Below are 25,678 nucleotides of genomic sequence, written 5' to 3' on the forward strand. Positions count from 1 at the left end.
GAAAAACAGGGAGAAAGATTGGCTCAGGATATCAGAATATAAACAGGGGCATACTGTGGCCCAAAGTGAAGTGGATGAAAGCCTTGCACTCTTCTAGACTGGCCTTTAACACTACAGTAATTCCCTTTTATGGCCACAAGGATGGGGAGGAAGAAGACAAGAAACAGACCTTGCACTGATGCCTTGGGCACTAGTAATACTGTATTTTAAAAAAATAGACATGCTTGAATATCTTTTAACAAAGAACTTCGAACTGTACTACCAAATACTGACTGATAAGCCTACTTCTACACACTGATAGCATAAAAAGACAGTGATATGTAGAGAAACTTTTCTGGGCTGGAAAAAACAGGTTTTCATAAACACATTATTTTAGACTGAATTCAGGAACAACAAGTAAAGTATACATACACGCAGAGCAACCGGTCAGGTAGACTGCAACATAGGAACACCGGTCAGGTAGACTGCAACATAGGAACACCAATCCATTTTTCACTTTACAGAAATTCTCATTTTTATATTTTAAAAAATCCTGAATGTATCACGTCCAGTGCAGTATATAAAGAGCTATAAATTGCTGGGCCACTCCCTTCTTCCCCCGTTGTTAGACCTGTCACAGAATCAGGATCATCCATCTCTCCTTTTACTATTATTCCCTTTCGCCCAGATGTCTCAACTCACCCACACAGGCATCTTTTAGGGGGGTCAGTGAATTCCACGGACATGCTAACTACAGGGAGCAGAGCTTTTCTAGTCTCACTCACTGATCAGTTCTTTGTCCATGCAGTGTGCGCGCAATGGGAGTGAAGGGTAGCAGGGGCAGCTTCAAGAGAATCAATATCCAGGTATTAAAATAAATAAAGTTTAAGTGCACGGTTTCCTCAGCTAGCTGAGTATTCTCCTCATCCCCTGGGGCAGGGGAAGAGGTGCCCATTTTTAAAACAGGATGACTCTGCTGAGACAAGTACAGTCCAGAGATCTGAGGCCTCTGCAGTTCTTTATCTAGCTTTGAACTAGATTCAGTTTTCATTAAAAAATACAAGCAAAAGACACATATACACAAACCATCCCTCCAATGGCACGTAGGGCTAGGGACTGGCCCTGGAAAATGAAGCGAAGAGACAAATGGCAGGCGATACTCTCACTAAACACTGAAGACCACTTACTCCACTCTGTGACCTGCCAGAAAGCAGAGTAGGGTGAGAAAAGCCCCAGTCACACGATTGGGGTTGGGAGCAGTGTGTCTGTGGCCTGCTAGCTTTGGTTTGCCAGCCTGTGGAAGTCTCTCTGGATGAGACCCACATGGTCAGAGCAGGCCATGAGTTAGGGAGATGGCTGCTCTCAATGGAGTCATCCACCCAAGGAACCTCCAGTGATTAGCCACATAAGACAATGCTGACACAGTGCATGCCAATAGTCCTCCCTGCTGGAAGACACCTCTGAATTCAGAGGTAGCTTCAAGTAGCCAGGCAATGGCAGCATGTAGGTTGGCAATATGTAGAGACACTGGGCCTCTGGGTGTGTGGCCCTGGCTTCTTGTTGGTGTCCAGAGATTTGCATGGATCCCAGGGCATCCACAGGTTTAGGCAGCTGGACCCTCTTCCCCTTTTTCAAGGGGGCTGAGCTGCAACCTTCACAGGATTTCAAAGAAGCTCAGCAAGTGGGAATTTTGAGTTTCTTGTCCATGGGTGATTTTCCCCCCAAGCAGGGACTATTTGGCCCTAAATCTTCATTTTATATCAGATCTCTGTAACTCAACTAATGTGATAAAAGAAATAAAGGAACAGAAATTCTAGAAGTTTCTGATGGAGAAGCCAGGCAGCAAGACTCCGAGCCATGGAAAAGCATGCACCCTTCTGGACGGCCCGAGTCTCCAAAATGCCCAGTGAACTGAAACCCTTATACAGTGGGTTTAAACAGAAGTAGGTGGATGCTCAGCAATTTAGCATGCAAGCAAAAATTCAAGTTAACTCCACTGTGTTTTTGGCAGACAACGGCCTGACTGGCTGTTTCCTATTACAAATTAGTTTTAACAACATTGTTTGGCACATGAAACAAACTAGCTCACTTCTCTCAGTAAATGAGCCTTGATGATTCTGTTGTAACAGGGCACCTCTTTTAACTGTCAAAATGTAATGTCGCACAAGATATAACAAAGGGGTTCACAGACAGGAAATGCAACTGGTGCTGAAACAGTGTTCTTGATATGTTGTACAGTAATTTTATAAAAGGATCTTTTGGGGGATGTAATAATAGACGGCAAAAAATAAAATAAAACCAGGTAGTGAGAAAATTAGACACATATAGGTCTTACTTAATAAATTCAATGAAAAAAAGAACAACAGCTTGCGTAAGTAAATATATGGCATAAATCAGAATGACCAGAATTAACCAATTAGTGTTATTTCTAAGTAAAGTGATGCATAATCCTGCAATATCTAAGTTCTGCGATACATTGTCACCCCTTTCGGTACACTCTGGAATGGACTCATTTCATATGTTAAAAAAAAAAAAAAAACCCTACCAATACAGGAAATCACATCATACAGCACAAGATATACATACAGTACTAAAATGTACACATATTCAAGTTTAACTGGGTTAAGAGAGGGGAAAAAAGGTGCTGAATCTTCTGGTCAGAGAGGACTATATTATGCTGTATAATCTCACATTCAAACTGACCTAAAATTCTCAAGAATCCAAGAAATCAGAATACTGAATCTGTTTTCAGAGAACGAAAGCTTATGCTCAAATAAATGTGTTAGTCTCTAAGGTGCCACAAGTCCTCCTTTTCTTTTTGCGGATACAGACTAACACAGCTGCTACTCTGAAACCTAAGATTAGAGCAAGACATTGAAACTGAACAGTAGACCCTGTAACTGGATGTCACCTTACCTTTTCTCTGTTAGTCTTTGTTACTTCATTATCTATTTCAAATTTACCATTCAAAGGGAGCATTAGGAATTGTTCACATTGAGATATTTAGGACTCAGAGATTTTTCACAATCAAGCAAAAGTTTTTCATCTCTGAGGTAGATGACAAAAAATACAAAATGGATCTGTCAATGACCACCACCAAGTGGTGTAACTTCTTCTTCAGCACTCACACACCAGAAGGAAGAGAGATCAAACTCCTATTATCACTATCCAAAATATGAGAAACATGATTTCTTGTTAGTAGATTCTACGGTTATGCAATACAGGAAAAGCAGAACCAAAACCACACTGAAATGGTTTTGTTGAACTTCATTTCACTGGGTTTGTTTGCGTTGTAGATTACTCAGAAAATGGTGGAAACATGCCCAGATCGGCAAAATCTTCAATGTTGTAATTGCCAGTGCCCTGTGTTGGATCCCCCGGCATAGGCAGCATGTCCTGTATGAGGAAAATCAAAGTGAAGTGTTACTTTATATGCTATTGAGAGACAAACTTTTTTTTGGTTCTTCTTTTTAGCTTAAGACCAGAAAAGGCCAAAGACTGGAAAAATAAAGTGAAATTCACCCCATGCAGATGGCTAGCCTGAGCCCTCTGCACTGTTTAAAGTCTCACATGTCCTCTTTCAAGGACTGAACCTGGACTTAAGCAGTGTGTAGGCTTTGTGCTGGCCTCTGCACAGGTCTGACTGTCCCCCATACTGCACAGTCTTCACTGATCTAAACATACACCATTTGTTACAGAGGGTGGTTTGTGATAATATGCTAAGACACAGGATCAGCAACTGCTGAGAGACAATCATAGCACCTACTGCAAGGATGCCGTTGGGAGTAGCAGTTGCTTCCTTGTGGCTGTTGACAGCAACAAGTTAGACATTTCAAACCAAAACAGAGAGTACACACTAAGGCATGTGCTGCTCTGCCTTTCCTGGTGATGCTTCCTCAGCGTAGGTAGCATACATCCCTTCATGAAACCAAGACATGGCGGGTTTTAAAGTGTTGGTGGGTTCTATCTACATGTCTCAGTTATTCTTCAGTGTGCTATGAAGGAAAATCAACTAAGGGCCTTTATACAGATGATGGGAATGTGTGTTGTGGAACAGAAAGACATTCCGAGACCCTTCTGAGAAGGGCAGAGCACCCTCATCCCTCACTGACGTCAACTGCAGTTGCAGAAGCTCAACACTGCTAAGGAGGTGTTCAGCCCTCCACAGGCTCATCACCCTTCCGCCCTTCGTACAACCTAGGCAGCCAAGGAACTGATGAGCAAGCAGTGGCCATTAAGCATCATGTGATTTGTGTGTCTCTTAATATGACTCAGCCCCCTTTAATTTGGATCATGCCCCTTTTCTGACATGCTATGCTGGGAGCATTGGAGGGAGTCTCGCCATCAGAGTTCTGTTGTTATGTAGCTGGTACAAGCACACATTTGTGGAGGATCCACTTCCTCCTGAACAGCATGCTGTAAGCAGGGGCTACGTTTATTCTGACTGCACCTCTGCTGAAGAATCCTGGAGGTCTTTCCTCCAGGTCAGTGAGCCTCCTTGTATTTCAGAAAAGGGAGTGGAAGTCGATAGCATTTCTCTGGTATAAGAGGAGTTAATGATAACTGCTCCAAAATCTGCTGAGTCATAGGTGGTCCCTGCAGGAGGCATAGGGAGTACTGAACCTCCTTTTCCCAGTCAGGGACAAAGCCTGGGGAAGAGGTATCCCCTGTTGGGAAAATGATCATGCTGTCCTTTCAGCTCTTACAATAACAAGCTCTGGCAGAACTTGATTTTGTAGCAAGAGAGGGAACATAATAATACAAAATCTAAATAGCAAACAAGAAACATGATAACCTATTGGCTCAAAGCATCTGCCCTCAAGAGGATGAACTACCCTCATCTAAGAGCAGCATAATGAGGATTTACCCCAGGAGAGGGCAAGCTTTAAATCTGAGGACTTGCGGGATCCATTAGAGTGGAGATAGATGATGGGATGGACTGAAGAAGCACATTTCCCGCCTGCCTTTGCCAGCCCTGTGTTCCTGGTCAATGCTGCACATTTCTAATGCTGCACTTGCCACCCGCGGGGCTCTTTCATCCCCCATTGCCACCCAGAGAAGGAGAAGTTGAAGCTGTCTTGTGCTGCTGAAATCTCCATCCCCTTTGGGGAACTTCTGCTGTTGAGGCCTGCGCCAGAGATTACACTGGTGAAGACCTTGCAATGAATCTGGCCCTTTTCATTTACTTATGTCTTTCCCTTTTCCCTTGCATACAACTATCCACCCTCCTCTTTTGTTGGTTGGGTTCTTGATCTAATTTAAATGATAAACAGATTATAAAGGGCTAAAGGACCATATCAACTTGCTTGCTTGTAAAGTGCCATGCTCATCTATCATGAATAGTTATAACAGTAATTAATACTGCAAAATAACTAACATAACTGAAGATGATTATTTGCCACTCACATGGCTTCTCAATAGTTGGAGTATTTTAAAAAAAATCGTTAGTTAGTATCTTCTCTAAAGAAACAGCCTACTCTCCTCCCTGACTTTTCAAGAGGAATTAGACCGAAGTTTAACTGACTGGATTTATAGATCTGGACCAGGGTATGAGGAGGGACTTCTAGCCAGGACTGTCTACCTACTGATTTCTCCCTAAAATGCATAGCCCTTGTGCTGTGGAAGCAGGAAGGAGAAAACATTTCAAAACACAGAAGTTTTTGTGCTCTGGCAGAAAAAATGCTTTGAGTTCTAGCGAAGACTATCTTAATCCCAGCAAACGTCACTATAAACACCAGGACAGCATATCTCAAACTGAAGGTTGGTGCTTGTCATGCACAGTTTCCACACTGGGCATGATTGGCAAAGGTTGTTGTTTGGGTAAGAAGACTGACTTTCTTGTGACAACTGTAGACACAATGAATCTTTGACTCTACTCACTTGGAAGACTTCAGTCTGACTGGGCTGCTGGTGAGAATGCTGATCACTGCTTTGCTGATTATGATGCTGGCTTTGCCACTGGGACCAGACCTCCGAAGGTCTCCCTTGGAATTGTCCACTGCTTTGGCCACTCTCAGCTGAAAGATTTAGATTTACACAGACAGTTCCTTTAAAAGGCACAGATATGTTTTTTGAGACTTTTTCTAAGAACTTTGATGTTCAGAAGTAAATTTTATAGCACAGATACTCAGCAAGGACCAGTTCCTATGGGAGTGAAGTCAAGGGGAGTTTTGACACTGCTCTCAAGGGAACAAGATAGTGACCAAAGAGAGCAAGGTGAATTACTGTGGCTGCACCAACATGACAGGGACAACACGCTTACTTACAGTAAAGAACAAACTGAAATAATGAAGAGTGTAATGAAACCTAATCTGGCCACGCCAGGGTTTTCTCCAGTCCTGCCTCTCTTTAATAGCGAGAGGAAGTACCAGCCATTTCACTTAAAAACAGAATGACAAGATAGGCATTTTAATGCACTTCCTCTTTAATAAACTCTTGGAGCAAGAGCTGGACCAGAAGGAGCACTGTCATCTGATGGATTATATAATTCAAAGGCAGCACGTCAGCACCCCATTTACAAAATCTGTTGTTTCATGACCTTTTAAATAGTAAGATAAACAGGTGCCAGCCTTGCTGTCTTATTTAAGTGTAAAAGTCATGTGTTTAGAATGCTGGTTGGTGAGCTACTTTGTCCTCTGTTATTATAGGTATATAGCAGCTATTTACTTCATGCGGCTCTAGTCTCAGAACTGCAGAATTGCTGTGTTCACATGGTGCCAACGGTTCCCTAAGAGTGCGGGTCCACTTGGGTTTTGAAGGAATAAAGAGGTTTAATGTTAAGAAGACTAATGTTGTCAGAATGACCATTTCAGGATTATGGATCTCTCTGCTGGTACTTCAATTTATATCACATTCTGCATCTGTTAGCTACTTCACCTTTTACGAGTATGTTCATGGATTATGTTTACCAACTGAAGTCAACTGGATTTCTCTTTGTACTTTGGTAGGCAGAATTTAGCCCTATATATATAAGATATCACCCAGGAGATTTTCCTTTTGCACTGGAACCAACAAACTGGCTGTTTGTGGAGTCTCTTTCCAAGATTTTCATCTTTCATAATATTTTGGAGAGTTTCTGGCTGGTGCTGCCAAGCCAGGAAATGCAAAATTTAACATTATGCTATGGTGTTTGAACCACTGCTCGCGCTTCCACAGCACAGCACCATTGCTTTCCTTAGGCTGAGATAGGAAAGGGAAAGTGCATCTCCAGTGAATAGCTCCAGTGGATAGCTCATCTCTCAGTGAATAGCCCAATACACGTATTTATTTTCAGTAATGGGTGTTGCATGTCTTGTTCTGTGAATTAAAAATGTTTCTAGCACACCTGAGAACCATTTTTCCCAAAACACTTCCCTTTTATTGCTTCTGTTTTTGCCTTTTTTCCTTCAGACACACAAATCCAAAATTTGGGGGTCACTGGTAGATCAGGTTACTGCAGGTCAGAACCACTGGCCAACTTCCTAGCCATTACTGCAGAAGCACGCGGTTCTGCATGCCACGTTGCGTTAGACTCCTGACAACCACAAACCAAAATTTCCACACAGAAAAATGGAAAGAATGGCAAATGGAAGTAGCCAAAATGCCTGACTCCACAGTTTGTCATTGCTCCATAATGTACAAGATCGCAAACGCCGCCACTTTGACTCCAGTCTCTCTCTACTATCAGCTACAAACAGTAAGCAGTTTCCCAGAAGACTGATGAACTGCAATGGGATGCTTCTGTCACATCTGGGCTGGAGAATTACTACTCCCTTGCTGACTGTTACAAATAATTCAGCTGACTCAGAAATTCTGCAGTCACACTATTGGCCACAACACAGTTCATTTAAGTTACCCCTTAAAAGAAAACTGCACCAGTTTTGCTCAGTACGGTATGCCAAAATTTACTCAGTGAGGCAAATGAGCCTTCTGCTCAGCAAGACAGAGGTTGCCAGCAGAAGGTTCAGGCTGCTCCTTTCAGGAATAACTGTATTTATTAATAGAATTCAAACTGATGTAGATCAGGAAATATTTTCCACCAGATGAACAATCATTGCCAAGTAGTTTGGGTCTCCAGTGCAGGTCTTATAAACAAATGTACAAAGCCCAGTGGAATAAACTCAACGAGAAGTTAGCCATTTTGGTGTACACATCCCGATGCACTGCTGCTGAGTCCAGGCAAGGCAGCATAATGCTAGTGAATGAGGCTTAAAGACTGAAAAGGGCTTGAAATGAAACTGGTCTAATTTCATTCACAATGTTGAGTGAAAAGCGAAGAGTGAGTAAATTAGCATTAAGGGCAAAAAGAAAAATTAGTGTTTTAACATTCCACCCGTGGTAGTGATGATAACCTAGGTAAGGGGAAGCAGCTATTCCTGCTTCCTGACATATCTGCAAGGGGTGGCCAAAGTTAAGTTCAGTGGAATACAAGCCATTATTTTTATTTTGTTCCTCGAACAGTCAGAACACGGTGCTGAGGAAACCGAGTGGAACTTTCTTTAAACTCACTGCATTAATGGCTTGATCCAAAGCCCACGGAAGTCAGTGGAAAGACCCCTTCACTGACTTCAGTAGGCTTTGGATCAGTTCCTAATGTAAACAAGGTACTGACTATGATCACCATGTGATTTAAAATCTTTTGCTTAGTGTGTATACAAAACTTTATATGACCTTGGCCAAGGATAGCTGAGTGCTCTTTCTTCACCTTTTGTTCCTGGCAGCCTACCTCACACTTCTGCAGCTGATTCACTGACTGTCCTGAACTACCAGCATGTCACGCTGGCTTTAGGAATGTTGCTGTTACATTTGCTGGCTGTAGAATTCCTTAACTCAAGCCTCAGCATCCATCCAAATTTTATATTCTCTCTAATTGCCAAAGCTGACTACATACATTCTTATAGGCAGATTACTATTGAGGTCACTGTTTTAGAGGTTTGTGCTGATGTATAGGTCGAAGGGAATAGGGAAGTGTTTGTATTTCATTATTTGTGCTCTCATTTCACTTATTGGATTTTTTTTTCTGTTCAAGCACTCCCTCAGGAACAGCTCATACTAATGGCATAACCTGAAGACACTGTGAACAGCACAATTATCCTGAACCATTCTACTTATCTATCTATGGAGTAATGTAAGCAACTGTGGAGTTTCACACACTCCAAGTATGATCATGATGAGGCTCAAGTCTGAGGGCTTCCAGCCACCAGTAAGTACGTCCGTAAAATTGGGACTGAACCCATGACCCTTGTGAAGGAAATAGCATAAATCAGTGAACAATAACATTGCTGGATAGCTCCCCAAAATATCAAAAAGTTTTTTTATTTTGCTGTGCTGTTGAGCAGTTCCAAAACACTCCTAAAGTTTTGCATGCTATAAATGTGTATGGGCACTGGCCCTTTCAAAGACACTGCTAATGCTACTCATGTTGCTGAAGTAGGATGTATAATGTGCACTTGGATTTTTTCAGATTTAATTTTTTACAAAGTATAAAATATATCTGAGACCTCAGATTATCAGCATGCATGATTACAGGCTGCATTACCTTCTTAAAATTACAGATAGAGAGCCTTCCAGGCATTCCATAACAGGTAGCGTACTGTACAACAATGTAGTGAGTTTTGAGAAAGGATTGGCATTAATATCTTTATTCATTCTTTTTTATTTGTTTTTAAATATAAAGACACCAATTCTGCCTTCCATCTGTGTCATGCAACTCCACTCCACTGACTGTATATAACCATAGCTTTGGGAGATGACCAAATGTACAATAAAGTGCTTCTAATTCTCCATTATAATAAAAAGAATCAAACTGCAACAGGTACAGAGAAGGGTTAGTAAGATGATCAGGGGATTGGAGAGTCATGATAGGAGACTAAAGGAGCTGGGCTTATTTAGCCTAGCAAAACGAAGGCTGAGAGGGGATACAACTGCTCTCTATAAATACATTGGAGTAAGCACCAAGCAGGGACAAGAGCTATCTCAGCTAAACAACAATGTTGGCACAAGAATAAAGAGGTCTACGCTGGCCATAAGTGAATTTCGGTAGAAATTAGAAGAAGGTTACTAATCATCAGAGTAGTGAGATTCTGGAACCATCTCCCAACAGGTGAGTGGGGGCAAGAAACCTAACTGGTTTTAAGATGGAGCTAGATCAGTTTATGAATGGGTTATATGATGCCGTTGCCTGTGAGGATAGGGGGCTAGACTTGATGACCGAGGAGACTGCTTCCAGTTCTACGTTCTTAATTAGTAATTAAAACAACAACAAGAAATTGTTGTTATTGAAATAGAAAAGGCTGGGTTTTTTTGTTTTAATGAATCAACGTCTGTCTCATGATGATATAATCCTGTCCAGGCAGAATTTGAGGTGCCCTTGCTATCCCTGTTCTCTAATACACATTCCAAAGCTATGGTCATAACTTAGCTCCTGAACATATCCCATAGGGCCAAGTCCTAATGTCTCTAACTCAATTCTTACCCATGCCTTACTCGGAGGGGAAAGAAATATACTGATTTAACTTGAAAGCTTGAAATCACTGGAGCATTGCCTGGGTAAATAGAAGTAATGAGTGAAGACATTAGGATTTGACCTTTAATAGATTACTATCTCCTGCGACAATAAAAACAAGAAATGGACTATTGCCATGTTCTGCTTTAGACAGTAGCTGAGAAAATTCACATTAATATTAGTCTTAGTGAATGTAAAGTGTTCTGCTCAGAAACACACTGAAACACCCCCAGCTGTTTAAAAAGCAAATTGTTTAACCTCACAGTAGGAATAGCAAAGGTAATTGTCTGCGTGTGACTGAGAGTGAGGGTGACAGAGGTTATCTGCACAGAATGAGAAATGATTAAGTATCCTGGGAGAGGAGCAGTTGACACGGCAGTGACAGGACACAATTTCTCACATTCAGGTTGGCTTAAAAAAAGTCCCTGTTCTGGATTGTGCCATTTTGGGACTCTTCTGAGTCAGAGTAGAGTGGAGCTGAGCCACTCAAAAGGAAGTTTGGGAGGGATTCTACCTCAGGAAGGGAGTGTAGTGCATCCATCCTTTAGGATGCTGGAGGTGGAGCATGGAGGGAGGGGTCCCTGAACTCATCTCAGTCCATTGCGTCAAGTAGTAAGAAGCTTTGCTTCCTCTCTTTTGCCCTCTCGGCAATCCCTACACACCCACACAAGGGCAGAGACAATCTCAACCTTAGCATACATTCAGAATAGAGGAGCAGGTCCGAAGAATTAAAATACACTTAGCATTTCACTTTCATGTTCACTTGTGAGATACATAATCTGAAACCTACCAAACCCTGCACCTCTGTTTGCTAGGCTAGAGTAGGCATTTCCACTTGGGGAAGAAGTGGCTGGGCTAGAGAGAGGGCTGTACGATGATGGATCAGCTGGATAGGTATGACTGGTTCCAATTCCAAAGGGTGACGATTGAGTCTTGCCAGATTGTGATGGGATTTGCTGAGGTGAGGGGGAGAAAAAGAAGAAGTTATTTTCATTGCTGGCATAACAGCAGAGCAGCATGATAGACCCAAGTTTTAACAGTGTAAAATCAACTGCTAAATAAAAACTGCCAATGAGATTAGGCATATTATCCCTGTCTCAGCCATATTCAATTTCCATCAACATGGATTTATGGCTATTTAAGTTAATGAAAGCAACAGATTATAACTGAAAATATAACAGCTCTCCTGATGATTAATATCCTCCATGCATTCAGAAAGAGAATCACTATTGTTCATTACCTGATGGTTTTCCCCCACCTCTATTAGGGCATAGAAACTAGGAGCAAAGATTAAAAATGTACAAAAATGAATCTTTATTTGCCAGATGCCCTGTTTTTAATACTACCCCAGTTATCTGAATGCCTTGTAGGATATACCTCATACCTTCAGATAATAGGGATTTTCGATAATTGGGAGAGCTGGCACAAGAGGCTTCCAAGTGAATATTCTGGATCTCCGCACAGGTTGAAAAGCCTGCTGGGTTTTCTCGCCTGATTTTAGAGTATGAAAACCAGCTTGCCCAATGGATACGTGAAACACAATGGATATGTTCTATCTTGCCTTAAGCAAGCAGTCAGCAATTGCATGAGAGACTTGGTGGGGATGCCCAGCACTACTACTGCAGGGGAAAAATAACCAAACTTTGCTTAAAGGGGATGGTTCAGCTAAATCAAGAACAATAACACTTTACACTTCTATAATGACTTCAAAGGATCTCAAAGTATGTTACAAATAATTAAATAGTACAACACCCCTGTGAGATAGTTAAAATGAGACAAGAAGTGGGTAAGTGTCTCGCTCAAAGTAACAAAATACACTAGCAGATAGCGCCAGTAATCAAACCCACTTACCAACAATGTAGTCCCTTTTCCCCTATCAACCAGCCCAGCAGCTCTACAGAAGACTGGTATTTAACAAGTTCTGCTGTTTGAAATTAAAAGCAGTAACATCTCTAGATACATCTAATGGTGTGCATCTTATAGGCAATCAATGCACTGAAGTGCAGCTATTCTCTTATGCAAATGAGGGGGGGAAATAGATCCCAACAGGCAAACAACATGATGAAAATACAAGTCTTCAGTTTACTTACTAGCTAAGAAGTAACTTAGCTTTGAAGGTCCCCATTAGGACAATGAAAGCAGTCTTCAGTAAGACTTTATTGATTTTTTTAAGATGGTAAAACACATTCTGAGTTCCCTAAATTTGTACTCTGGTGATGCAGACTTGACCAGGCTGATCGTTTAGGTTAAGGGGAGATGTCACATTTTTGATCAGTAATCATTAATGTCCTTTCTATCCAGCATACAAATGAAAATGTGTCAAAATATTATTTCAAGTTGATTTGTTTAGGATATGGAATAGATATGGCAGAGTAACTGATGCAAACTGAGGACTGGTCAGCCTGTGTGTGAAACTAGGAAACTAATATGGAAATAATTAAGCTGCTGGTAAAATGATTGAGTGCATACCTTAAAGTGCCTTTATAGACTATATAAGAAAATTGAATGCAAACAATTATTATTAAAATAGTATTAATACTAGTCTTATTTAAACAGATTAAAACAAGAGCATTTAATGATTGGGTTGCTACTCAGTACTTAACACACTGGCTTCTGCATCGTACTGTATTCAGATCACTTGTCATTCTCAGTATGTACTACAGGCTGTATATGGCAGAGTTGGGCAAATTGGTATGCCTGTATTTTAACTGGGAGCCTCCCAGCCTGCGTAAACAGACTCATGCTAGCTCCACTTGAGCTAGCATGCTAAAAACGGTGGTGTGGACTATGGTTTGGGTGGCAGGTTGGGCTCTCAAGCCCACCTGGCCCCTAGGTCTGAGTTCAGTGGCTAGCCCGAGTCTTTGTCTGAGTTGCAACATCCACACAACTATTTTTAGCGTGCTAGCTCGAGCAAAGATAGCGTGAGTTTGTCTACTTGGGCTGGGAGGCTTGCTCCCAGCGGTAGTGTAGACATGCCCGTTTAGGCCTCTGTCCAGCAGAAACTTAATGCCCAAGCTTAACTGTGCATAGTCCTGTTGATTTCACTTAAAATGCACATCTAGACAGGAATGAGGATTAAACTGGGATTTCTGTGAGGGCCATGTATGTATACATAGGGTGACTAGATGTCCCAATTTTATCGGGACAGTCCCGATTTTTGGGGCTTTTTCTCATATAGGCACTTATTACCCCCTACCCCCGTCCTGATTTTTCACCCTTGTTGTCTGTCTGTGTATATATATATATATATATATATATACACACACAAAAATATTTGCCCAAATAACCCTGTTTTTCCTTCAGAATTATGCAAAGGAGCATCCAATCTTGAGCTTTTCTATTTTGACCAGGTAAATCAGAAACGGAGGAACTGATTTCATTACCATTTTTAAAAAAAAATAACATAAAAGGTACATTTTACCAAATTTTAATCAAGGAGTTTGATTTGTTCGTTTTGTAAAATCTGCTTAACTAGAATGCCCCTAAAAACCTCTTAATCAAACACACACCTGTCCTGGAAATGGTGGACGACTCCCTGTCCAGGTGACTTGACTCTGATTTAACTGACGAGAGATCTGTGTCAAATTTTGGCTTGTTGAAGAAGAGGACTGGATATCATTCACACCAGGCACATGTACCACAGATGAGCTAAAGGGGAAAGAACAGAAAATGGCTTGTAGGTGATAATACAATATTTATGACGCATAAATTGTATGCCAGATACTGAAATTTTGTTAATCAACCCATTAAGGCAAGTTATTCCAGACTGTCTGCATAAGGACTAAATGAAAATGACATGACTTCAGTATTAAAACTATCAGGTATTTTGAAATTCTAAAATATCAGACTGATTATGCAGACACAGTGCGCCAAATTCTTCTTAGTTAGATCCATGCAATCTCATCCAAAGGGCTTGCATGAGTACAACCAAGGGGAGGATTTTAGAAAGATGTGTAATTAAATTATTTTCCATATTGGTTTGGCCCCCAATTCAGGAAAGTAGCTCTCCTCAGGACCACACTTAAGTATGTACTTAACTTTAAACATGTGCTTAAAGTCAGTGGTACTTAAGCACATGCTTAAATGCTGTCCTGAATCGAGGCTTCTGAAAGGATGCTGTTCATAAATATTCTTTAACCTGTTTCTTGTCAGTGTTGCATTCTTTCTGTAAAAAGAAGAAAATATGTGTTATGTAACAAAGATGTATGTTTGATTAGCTGCTTTTAATTCTTGTTTTCTCCCAGTGGTGCTAAAAGATATCACAGTTACAAATCAAACGAACTAGTGTTTTGAGCCCTGGAACAAAAAAGCAGAAAAATACAAATAGGAAAAAATGATTCCTAACAGAATTTATGTAAGTTACAATTTATTGTTTCCCAGATCTTGAAATATTTTAACCTTATAATGAAAATTATACTTTTTTTTGTTCAGTGTTCTTTGTATGGAAATCTTTGGACCTAGTGACTATACTAGCTATAAAACACATATTGATACATAAACTTAAATATACATCCATGAATCCCAATATTTTATCTGAAAGAACATGTTCTGGATCTCATATATGGACTGCACTTCATAAGTGATTTGTTGTTGGGTTTTGCCCAGGGTTGGAAAGGGGGAGCCTCTGTAGTAATTTTCTATCTTTGCCTTTACTCTTTCTGTGTTAAATTATTGAATAATTTACAAAAATGAATAGATTGCTATTATGGATTCATGTATGTCTGTATCAAACTACAACCTCCATTTTGCTTTTGTGAATGTCATTTTGATTATAAAACTGTTTTTTACTCCATCTTGGACTGGGATTCCAAGAAGTGTCTAACAATACAGAGCAATCAAGGGTTGTTTCCCATTCACATGCAAGCACCATAAGACAATGAGTTAGCTGCAGCCAAAGGAATCAGTTCAACTAGATAAGCTGGTAACCACAAAGTCTCTGATAAGGGACATGAAGTCACTGAGGAAAGTTACCTGACAAACAGTACTGCAGCTATTTTAGATGGGGAAAGGAGGGACAGGGAGCAGACCCAGGACCAGAAGGAGTCAAGGCTGAGTAGGATGAAGTGAGGAGGATTCCCTGAAAAGATACCGACCAAATTGCAAAGGGCTCTTGGAGTGCTAGAGAAATTGAGGCAGGGATTTGTATGCTGGGTTTATTGTTTTTTTGTAGATCTGAATATCTCTTGTGCTACCTCAATGTAATGTGTGTGTGTTTAGAAATTCCTTTGCAGAGTCTGTATTACTTGCTTTCGCTCTCATATAGTCCCTGAAGAGGGAAATAGGAAACCGGAGGGTTCACAGCTTCAGTGGATCTATAGACGCATGCAACTATTTGGGAGTCTGGTGCTAGTTTCTGGGCCTAAGCAACTATCCGATGGCGTCCCCACTGCCAAGAGGGGTGTCAGGCATGGGGTCTGCACCTGGAGTATGAGAGTAGAGGCCCAGAGCCATAGAGGCAGTGTGCCACAACTCTGCCCAGCCCCCAAAGGCCAAGAGCATGTGGGATATAAAAAAATAAGAATGGCCATACTGGGTCAGATCAATGGTCCATCTAGTCCAGTATCCTGTCTTCCAACAGTGGCCAATGCCAGGTGCTTCAAAGGAAATGAATAGAAGGCTAGGGGCAACCAGAGATTGTATCCTTGCCCATGTTAGCTAACAGCCATTGATGCACCTATCGTCCATGAAGTTATCTAATTCTTTTTTGAACCCCATTATAGTTTTGACCTGCACAACATCCCCTGGCTATGGGTTTCACAGGTTGACTGCGTGTTGTGTGAAAAAGTACTTAGTCACTTTCTCCACACCATTCATGATTGTATAGATCTCTATCATATCTCCCCTTACTTATCTCTATTCCATGCTGAAATGTCCCAGTCTTTGAAATCTCTCCTCATATGGAAGCTGTTCCATACCCTTAATCATTTTTGTTGCCTTTCTCTGTACCTTTTCCAATTCGAATATATCTTTTCTGAGATGGGGCAACAGAACTGCACCAGACTGCTATACTGGATCCAAAGTTGGGTGTCCTAGTAGGGGAGCTCATCAAGGCATTTGTCTTTGTGCCACTGGTTAGTGGGGCAGATTACAAGCTACAATGAAGCTACAGTTAAATTTCCAAGAAACCCAACAAAATAAAAACAACAAAACATGCCACACGTCAAGATGGCTACTGACAATTTACATGTTGAAATACCATATAAGATCTAATTAAAGAAAACTTGTGATATCATTGTCAATTACAAGGTTAAGAACACATTGATTTCTATAAAATTATAGCATGTATTAAATTTCTAATTCATAGACCTCATAACCAACAGTTATTGCATTTGAATGGTTGTTCCTTCATTTTCAAAACATTGGCTAGACCAAAGTATTAACCTAACGACAAACCCATTTACAACAGCTACCTGCATGCATAGCTTGGGATTTCATTAAATAGAGTTCATTACAATATAGTTGCTCAAGACAGTTTATCTTCGGTCACTTTAAGCAACAGGAGAACAAAGAGGAACAGATTAGCCTTCAAGCAGGTAGGCTTCATTAACAGCTAGGCCATTCAGTGAACAGTCATAAATCTTCTTTACTAAAACAGGACTAATACTAAAGTAAATCTAACCACAATGGCTACAGAAATCTCAAGGGTGTGCCAATTCCTAAACTTCAAGTAGTCTGTCAAACCTATAGTATCAGCTAGTAGACTAAAAAATATTTCAGAAGCTACTCACACACCCAACTTATACACGTTTGAAAATGACCTACGATAGGTCTTGCCTACAGTCTGATTCTTCCCGATCAACTTTTGTGTGGGAGCCAAGCTGACACAAAGGAAGAATGATTCACGCTGTACAGGAAATGTGTTAGCGTTACCTGTATTCTGCCTCCACAGAATCAAAATGTCATTCCCTTTCGTGTACGGAAGCTATTGGTGCTGCCCCAGGTACTGTACCTGAAAGCCTTTCCTGAATGCCCTGGCTGGAATGGGCTCCCCTGAGAGTAAAGCTGTTGGTTTCCTGCTGGGGACGCAGAGGCCATCATTTTTTTATCCGCTATAAAAAAAACAAACCATCAAAGAAACTCTTAGGAGAGGACGAAATAAATTAACAATTTGTTCACCAGAAAATAACATGTATACAAACTACATGGTGTGAGTAACATTCTCCTTTTTAATCCCTTATGGGAAGGCCCTATGGAACCCAGTATGGATGAAACCAATAGGACTGTATGGAAATTAAACCAAGGTCAAAAGGTGCTTTCTATGGAATTTTTAAATCAGTCCATAGGATGTAATAATGAACTCTCTCTCTGCTACAGAATGCAACAGGTTGGCTTAAAAATTCTACAGAAAGGTAACCATTTTCTATTAATTCCATTAACTCTTTTCCAGAAGAGACTGAATTAATGTTAATGGAGGTTACACATTTGCCTTGGGAAGAGACTATATCCTTCTGGATGCAAACAGATATTTCTTTGTCATTCGGGCTTACTCAGTGTGGTCTAAGGTTACATCACCATTGAAAAGTCTGTTCCTGACTTGCAGAACTAACAAATCTGTAGTAACAGTGACTGGAGGCTTATTTCTTGTATGGGAGAGCTATTTTTATTATTTATTTTTTAAACAGTCTTCGAAAGAAAAGGCCTCCTCAGTTTTTTATAGCGGGGTGCACAGGTCTTGGATAATCTGCCGGGCGTGAGACAACACTACTATTGTTGTTAATATAGTATTAACTATTTGTATTGCTATAGCAGCTAAGACTAATTTGTGTTCGGCACTGTACAACCAGAACAAAAAGCTGTACCTTCCCCAAAGAGCTTACAATCTACTCCCCTCAGCAGTAGCGGGAATTATAGTCCTGGTTCTTCCAGGTACTATGGTGGAATTTTGCTCACAAATCAGGCTGATCTGTAGCCCCTTAAATACAGATTAATCCCACTTTACTCAGTAGGAATTTTGTCTCTGTGAGGTCCGCAGATCAGATATGTAAGCAGTAATTTAAGGCAAAACTGAGTCTCTCCGGGACACAGTGAAGCTTACTTTCTTTACTCTGACAACAAACTGGCTTGAGCAGGCCATGAACTAGGCTGTGTCCCAATGGAATTAAAGATTAACATAATCATACAAAGGCACTGTAAATGAGACGCATACAGAGATGCCATTGACTTTTATATTCTGTTCTTACACTGTAAATAAACACATTTACTCTTGTGATCAGTCTCTTCATTTGCTAAAACAATGCAGGGCAAACATGGCCATTCACTTTTTTAATAGGAAGTTCTCTTGTGTAATTCTAACAGCTGACACACCAGGGATTGAACCAGGGACCTCCAGAACTAAAGGCATGAGCTGCTAAAGCCTGAGCTAAAAAATATCTCCCTGCCCCAGTGGGGAGATGTAAGAACTCATATCCTCTGCAGATCAGCCCAGAGGCAGCCCTCTAACATACACACTCACCAGTAGATTTCTTAATAGTACCATGACTGGGATAAAGCATGAATCAACTTTGAATTTATATTTTGCTAACTATCTCGGCTGGTACTTTGAGAAGGAACAGAAGGTCTCTGCTCTGAGAATCCACTAAGAGATCTGAAAATCTCAGTAAACTATAGAACCTCCCCTCTGCAATGCTTGTTTATACAGCTACAACTGCCAAAGCTACTGGCAACCCTCAATTCCCCTTTAACAACGTAAAGGCCCTGCTCCACCTTTCCTCCTCCACCTCCTATCTTCCCTCATCACCTTTAAGTGCAAAAAACTGCTGATCTTTTCATGACTGTCTGCTGCCACACACCTCCGATAACACTATAAACCAGGGAGGCCCCTCCTTTTCCTCTGATTTCACTTGATCCTCTCTTGGTGATCATCCTCTCTGTATTTAGAAAGAGTGGGTCAGATGGATCCCAGGATATGCTGCAGCAGCTCTGCAATATGAAGCTGCTCTAGATACTCTAGAACTGGCTGACCTCAGCCAGCTGGAGGATTCCCCTTTCTGAAGGGGAATTCCTCAGGTGTCACAGAATTGCACAAGAGAGTGACACCGGGGATGGCCGAGGTATCCCTATGCTCCTGCTATCACCAGCTGCCAAAACAGCTTCTGGGGACCACTGGCAGAAGATGCAGTTAAAAGTAGCTTCCAGGTGCCGAGCTACGGAGGACTGGGAGTGGTTTAAACAGAAACTTTGCTCCCTCCTGAACTCTGCTGAGTACTCTAGTCACACCTCAGAATCCAGCCCTCCGCTTCTTGCCTTTTCCCCCTCTGCCTCTCAGCTCTTCCCTTATAGCACAGCAATAAACACACCCTTGCTGTCCACTGGTATTTTGCCAGGTGCCCTCAAGTCTGCTAGGCTCAAAATCCCCCTACTTTCTATCCCCATACCCTCACTAGTTACTCATTTACTCTTCCCCAACCAGGGCCTACACCCCCCTTTTTGACTCCTGCAATACCCAGACCGCCAGAGGCGCATCACGCAGCGGCAGGGCACTGGGGGCACTGCCCCACCAAAGTAGGGAAGCCGACACAGCCTGTTTGTTTAATATATAACGTGAGAGTGAGAGAGAGAAAGAGAGAGAGACTAAATCCAAATCACAAACACAGCAAATCTAGGGCAGCCTGCTGTAGATTTGCTGCATTCGTAATCTGGATTTAGCAGCAGGGCATTTTTCTCCTCCGCCTCTGTGGCAGACGTGCAGCCTGTGCAGTCAAGGTCTGGCAGGAGGTGAGGCAGCAGCGGTTCCCTGTGGGGTTTGTGGTGCTGGATTTATCACCCAGGCCACAAGGCAACCGTAGAGTGCTCTCAAGTGCTGGGCTCTACCTGCACCATATAGACCATGCTGGTAAACCAGGTACCTTTTAGAGCACACCAGCAGGGTTTACATGGGGCAGCTGAGCGCACCACATTAGGGCACTCTACACCTTACACTTCTGGCCAACCACTGGCACAGACTCCAGGGGCACAATGGACGGGAGGGGGGAGGGGGGCGGAGAGAGAGGCAGGCCCTCCTTGGCCACAGTGGGAGCGAAGGGGGAGAGGTCTCACCTAGTCCCAGCCCCTCCAAGGGGCGGGGAGCATGGGGCAGGGAGAGGAAGAGATCCTACCATGAACTCTTACTCCTTCCACTGGAGAGGCAAGGATTGGCTAGGATCTCTCCCTCCCTTCCACTCCCCTCCTAGCAGAAATGGGACCTCTCCCCTTCCCCCCCACTGCTGCTGGGACCGGTGGGGGTGGCTCCGTGGCAGATCAGCACAGAGGGAGCTAGGATGCGGCAACTGGGACCGGGCAGTGGAGATTGGGGCCAAAGCCACTGACAGCCTGGAGTAGAGTAGCCTGGACAGTGGAGCTTCCCACAGGAAGCAGGAGGGAAGCACAGGTAGGGGGAGGCAGGGGCGGGATGGGACGTCTTTTCCCTGCTTCTCTCCACTGAATGGGTAAATTACCCAACTTGCCCCAAAGCTCACTAGCGATCAACGGTGGCACCACATTAAACAGTGCTGTATCTCAAAATGGCTACTGCTCAGAAGGCATGGATGGGTAAAGCATGAGGTCTTTTATTTTAATAAAACATGTAGCTGATGTAGTGCGACAGATGCAGGGCACCCAAAAATCCTGTGTTTGTCAGCGCTAAACTATTTTTATAAGCCAAACTGGAGAAAGAAGTCTAGTATCAGTACAAAGCAAGTGTCTGCAAGCAGCATGCAAGTTTGTCAATATTGTTTTTGGACACTTTAGCACACCTCTAACTGAGAGCCCTCCCTTTTTATCATTAAAAGAGTCGCTGATCATGGCTCCCATGAGATACTCACATAGGGAGCACATCCCAAAAAAAGCACAGCTTGTAAATTGATAAAAATGAAAAGTGAAATGGCATTTCCAAGAACACAACTCCTGAGCTCACCTCACAGCTTGCTACACCCTTAACCCTGACCTAGTCACACAAACAGTTCAGAGCTGTTTGAGTATTAGCCAATAAAGCAGCCAGAAAGCAAGATGTTCTCGCTTGGAAAACATTGTTCCAGTGTTTAGGGTTGGAGTCTTGCTACCTTCCAGCAGACCCCCTTTATGGCCCCAGATACTGACTTCACTCTAAGAGTAAACAGACAAGGATGAACAGGAATAGCATAAGTCTCAGCAACAAAGAGACAGAATATCAAGTCTATATTGAAGTTACAGTGACTTCACAGTTTGAAAAGGTCAAGCTGTACATAAGAAACTCATACAGTGAGGTCATCTCCTTATACCCCTGTAGTTAAACACAATGGGTCATTTCCTCCCTCACTCCAAGACACTTGCGCATTGATTTATTTAAAACAAAAATAAAACTTCTTCACTCTGGGGGAAGTGGGGAAGGTTAAGAACAGCGAACACTTAAAAAACAAACAAGGAAAAATATTACACCTAACATTATCTACAAAAATAGATTTTTTTTTTAAATTGTAAGCCAATATTACACAGTCTTCATAGCATTGCTACTCCAATCCGTCTCAATGAGCCACACTGTCATATACTGTCTGAGAAAGACAGTTACTTCCAATTTTAGAAGCTGGAAGATCTATTAAACGTGTTTACATCCTTTTATGAGTTGCACTGAGAAGTGTGCCTTTGAAAAAAGTTTTCAGATTAGCAGCCGTGTTAGTCTGTACTCGCAAAAAGAAAAGGAGTACTTGTGGCACCTTAGAGACTAACACATTTATTTGAGCATAAGCTTTCGTGAGCTACAGCTCACTTCATCGGATGCATAAAGTGGAAAGTACAGTGAGGATATTTTATATTTACACACAGACCATGAAAAAATATACATTGTAAGGAGAGTGATCACTTAAGATGAGCTATTACCAGCAGGACAGTGGGGTGAGAAAACCTTCTGATCTCAAAGTGAGTATCCTTCAACAAAAAAACTTCGAAAACAGACTCCAAGGAGAGACTGCTGAATTGGAATTAATTTGCAAATTGGATACAATTAACTTAGGCTTGAATAGAGACTGGGAGTGGTTGAGTCATTATACTAAGTGAAACTATTTCCCCTTGTTTATTCCGCCCCCCCCCCCCACTGTTCCTCAGACGTTTTTGTTAACTCCTGGAAATGTGCTGGAAATGGCCCATCTTGATTATCACTTCAAAAGGTTTTCTCTCCCCCCACCCCACTCTCCTGCTGGTAATAGCTCATCTTAAGTGATCACTCTCCTTACAATGTATATTTTTTCATGGTCTGTGTGTATATATAAAATCTCCTCACTGTACTTTCCACTTTATGCATCTGATGAAGTGAGCTGTAGCTCACGAAAGCTTATGCTCAAATAAATTGCTTAGTCTCTAAGATGCCACAAGTACTCCTTTTCTTTTTGAAAAACGGATGGCTACTTCAAAACTGCATGGGAAAGATGTGGCTACTAAGTGAGAATAGAGGGTGGCTTCTAAGTGGAGCTGGACAGTGTATCAGCCTGTCCTCAAACCTTCTGAGTTTCGTTCAGCTTCCTTTTTGGGGGAAATATCTATTTCCAACAAATTCTACGCATCGTTCTTTGAGACTCACCTGCCTAGTGACTTCTCTGCCACAATGCTTTTTTTTGTTCTTTCAAAACAGTTTAATATTATTAGGGCCCTTCATTTTCAGTTTTTATTTTATTTAATTTTCCCTGGGAATTTATCAGTGTTTATTATCACAACAACAAAAACAGGTGAAAATCAGTGCAAAAAACTGTTAATTTTTCTGGGTAAATATCTGGGTTTATTTTTGTGGATGGAAAGACAGGGAATTCTGTTCATCAATGTGGTTTTCTGCAGAACTAAAACAGAACCCAAAACACAATGCCACCTCTGAGTTTAAGAAAACAATACATCTCTAATCCCCAAATGAAACTTTTCATTTGAATAAATAAATAGTTTATTGCTGTAGACTTAGAACTATTCACCTATCATAGAATCATAGACTATCAGGGTTGGAAGGGACCTCAGGAGGTCATCTAGTCCAACCCCCTAATCAAAGCAGGACCAATCCCCAATTTTTGCCCCAGATCCCTAAATGGCCCCCTCAAGGATTGAACTCACAACCCTGGGTTTAGCAGGCCAATGCTCAAATCACTGAGCTATCCCTCCCCCCTATAAATATATTTACATTTAATATTTGGGCTGCACCGCTTGCAGCGCATACACTCAGCTTTATCCTTTTCTCCTGCTTTGTCTTCTTAAAACTTTAGAATACTTTGTGTTCTGAAATGTACAGATTTGTGTTTTCTTCCCATTGTAGCGTGTCAAATCTTTAAACCGTTACCTGCTAATATCTTGGAATGCGTATGTGGGTGGGCGTGAGATTCATCAGTACGTTCAGATGTGCATGTACTTCAGAACTTGCGTGCATGCCTGTTTGTTTATTGTGTGTATCTTGTAGACTAATACATAGCCTTCCTTTAACAGGCAGCTTTGTATATACACAGAGACTAATGTATTATCGTAATACACATATCTCATGCAACGGATTGTATTTTCCTAACCAAACAACGTTTTTTAAAAAATATATTTGAATGACAGAAAAGTAGAAAATCAGAAAAAATGGAAAACTACTTTTTGAAAAAACCCAGGAATTTTTCGGTAAAAATAGGTTTAAACTGAAAATGAAGGGGGGCTTGCATATTACGTAATCGTACTTAAGGTCATGACTACAGCTTACAAAGACAGTATTAAAAATTAAATACCAGAGGCTCTCACTTACAAGCAGTTATTCCTGCAAACATCTCAGCAAACCTAGGATTCTGCTCCTGGGAGAAGATAGCGTCTGGCTTCTCCACTGGCTTTCCACCCTCATGAACGTTAGCTGGTATATTTGGAACAGGTACCTGTTGTTGACACATGCAAAGAATGTAATTCTCCCATTCCATATTTGACACAATGAGCTCAAGTATAGCCACAGTGTCTTTTTGTTTTGTTTAGATTCTTAATCACTTTGTGTTTCAAAGATCAGAGAAACCAGTAAAAAAACAAAAACCACCCAGAGATATCACCTGAGATAAGTCATAGGAGGACAACCCATCTCTCTGATGTACTTCAAGCTCGGCTTGCTGTTGCTGAAGCTGTCTGCAAATTCGAGAGGAAATGACAAGAGTTACAAAAAATATAGGTTTCAGAGTAACAGCCGTGTTAGTCTGTATTCGCAAAAAGAAATGGAGTACTTGTGGCACCTTAGAGACTAACCAATTTATTTGAGCATGAGCTTTCGTGAGCTATAGCTCACTTCATCAGATGCATACTGTGGAAACTGCAGCAGACTTTATATATACACAGAGAATATGAAACAATACCTCCTCCCACCCCACTGTCCTGCTGGTAATAGCTTATCTAAAGTAATCGTCAGGTTAGGCCATTTCCAGCACAAATCCAGGTTTTCTCACCCTCCACCCCCCACACAAATTCACTCTCCTGCTGGTGATAGCCCATCCAAAGTGACAACTCTTTACACAATGTGCATGATAATGAAGTTAGGCCATTTCCTGCACAAATCCAGGTTCTCTCACTCCCTCACCCCCCTCCAAAAACCCACCCCCATACACACACAGACTCACTCTCCTGCTGGTAATAGCTCGTCCAAACTGACCACTCTCCAAGTTTAAATCCAAGTTAAACCAGAACATCTGGGGGGGGGGGTAGGAAAAAACAAGAGGAAATAGGCTACCTTGCATAATGACTTAGCCACTCCCAGTCTCTATTTAAGCCTAAATTAATAGTATCCAATTTGCAAATGAATTCCAATTCAGCAGTTTCTCGCTGGAGTCTGGATTTGAAGTTTTTTTGTTTTAAGATAGCGACCTTCATGTCTGTGATTGCGTGACCAGAGAGATTGAAGTGTTCTCCGACTGGTTTATGAATGTTATAATTCTTGACATCTGATTTGTGTCCATTTATTCTTTTACGTAGAGACTGTCCAGTTTGACCAATGTACATGGCAGAGGGGCATTGCTGGCACATGATGGCATAAATCACATTGGTGGATGTGCAGGTGAACGAGCCTCTGATAGTGTGGCTGATGTTATTAGGCCCTGTGATGGTGTCCCCTGAATAGATATGTGGGCACAATTGGCAACGGGCTTTGTTGCAAGGATAAGTTCCTGGGTTAGTGGTTCTGTTGTGTGGTATGTGGTTGTTGGTGAGTATTTGCTTCAGGTTGCGGGGCTGTCTGTAGGCAAGGACTGGCCTGTCTCCCAAGATTTGTGAGAGTGTTGGGTCATCCTT

General features: G+C 41.7%; 1 protein-coding gene across 1 annotated transcript in view; it reads right to left on the reverse strand.

Moving 5' to 3' along the window:
* Window positions 1-3,276: 3,276 nt before the first annotated feature.
* ARNT2 (aryl hydrocarbon receptor nuclear translocator 2) overlaps window positions 3,277-25,678 on the reverse strand; it is a 100,525-nt gene continuing 78,123 nt past the window's right edge. Inside the window, exons 12-18 of the mRNA XM_077828006.1 lie at window positions 24,454-24,526; window positions 24,165-24,288; window positions 17,412-17,511; window positions 13,972-14,110; window positions 11,253-11,418; window positions 5,860-5,996; window positions 3,277-3,375 (exon numbers count right to left, since the gene is read on the reverse strand). Coding sequence (XP_077684132.1) covers window positions 3,277-3,375; window positions 5,860-5,996; window positions 11,253-11,418; window positions 13,972-14,110; window positions 17,412-17,511; window positions 24,165-24,288; window positions 24,454-24,526 — 838 coding nt within the window. The remainder of the gene's footprint in view (window positions 3,376-5,859; window positions 5,997-11,252; window positions 11,419-13,971; window positions 14,111-17,411; window positions 17,512-24,164; window positions 24,289-24,453; window positions 24,527-25,678) is intronic.

Source organism: Eretmochelys imbricata, chromosome 10 (assembly GCF_965152235.1).
Source record: "Eretmochelys imbricata isolate rEreImb1 chromosome 10, rEreImb1.hap1, whole genome shotgun sequence".
Classification (NCBI taxonomy): Eukaryota; Metazoa; Chordata; order Testudines; family Cheloniidae; genus Eretmochelys; species Eretmochelys imbricata.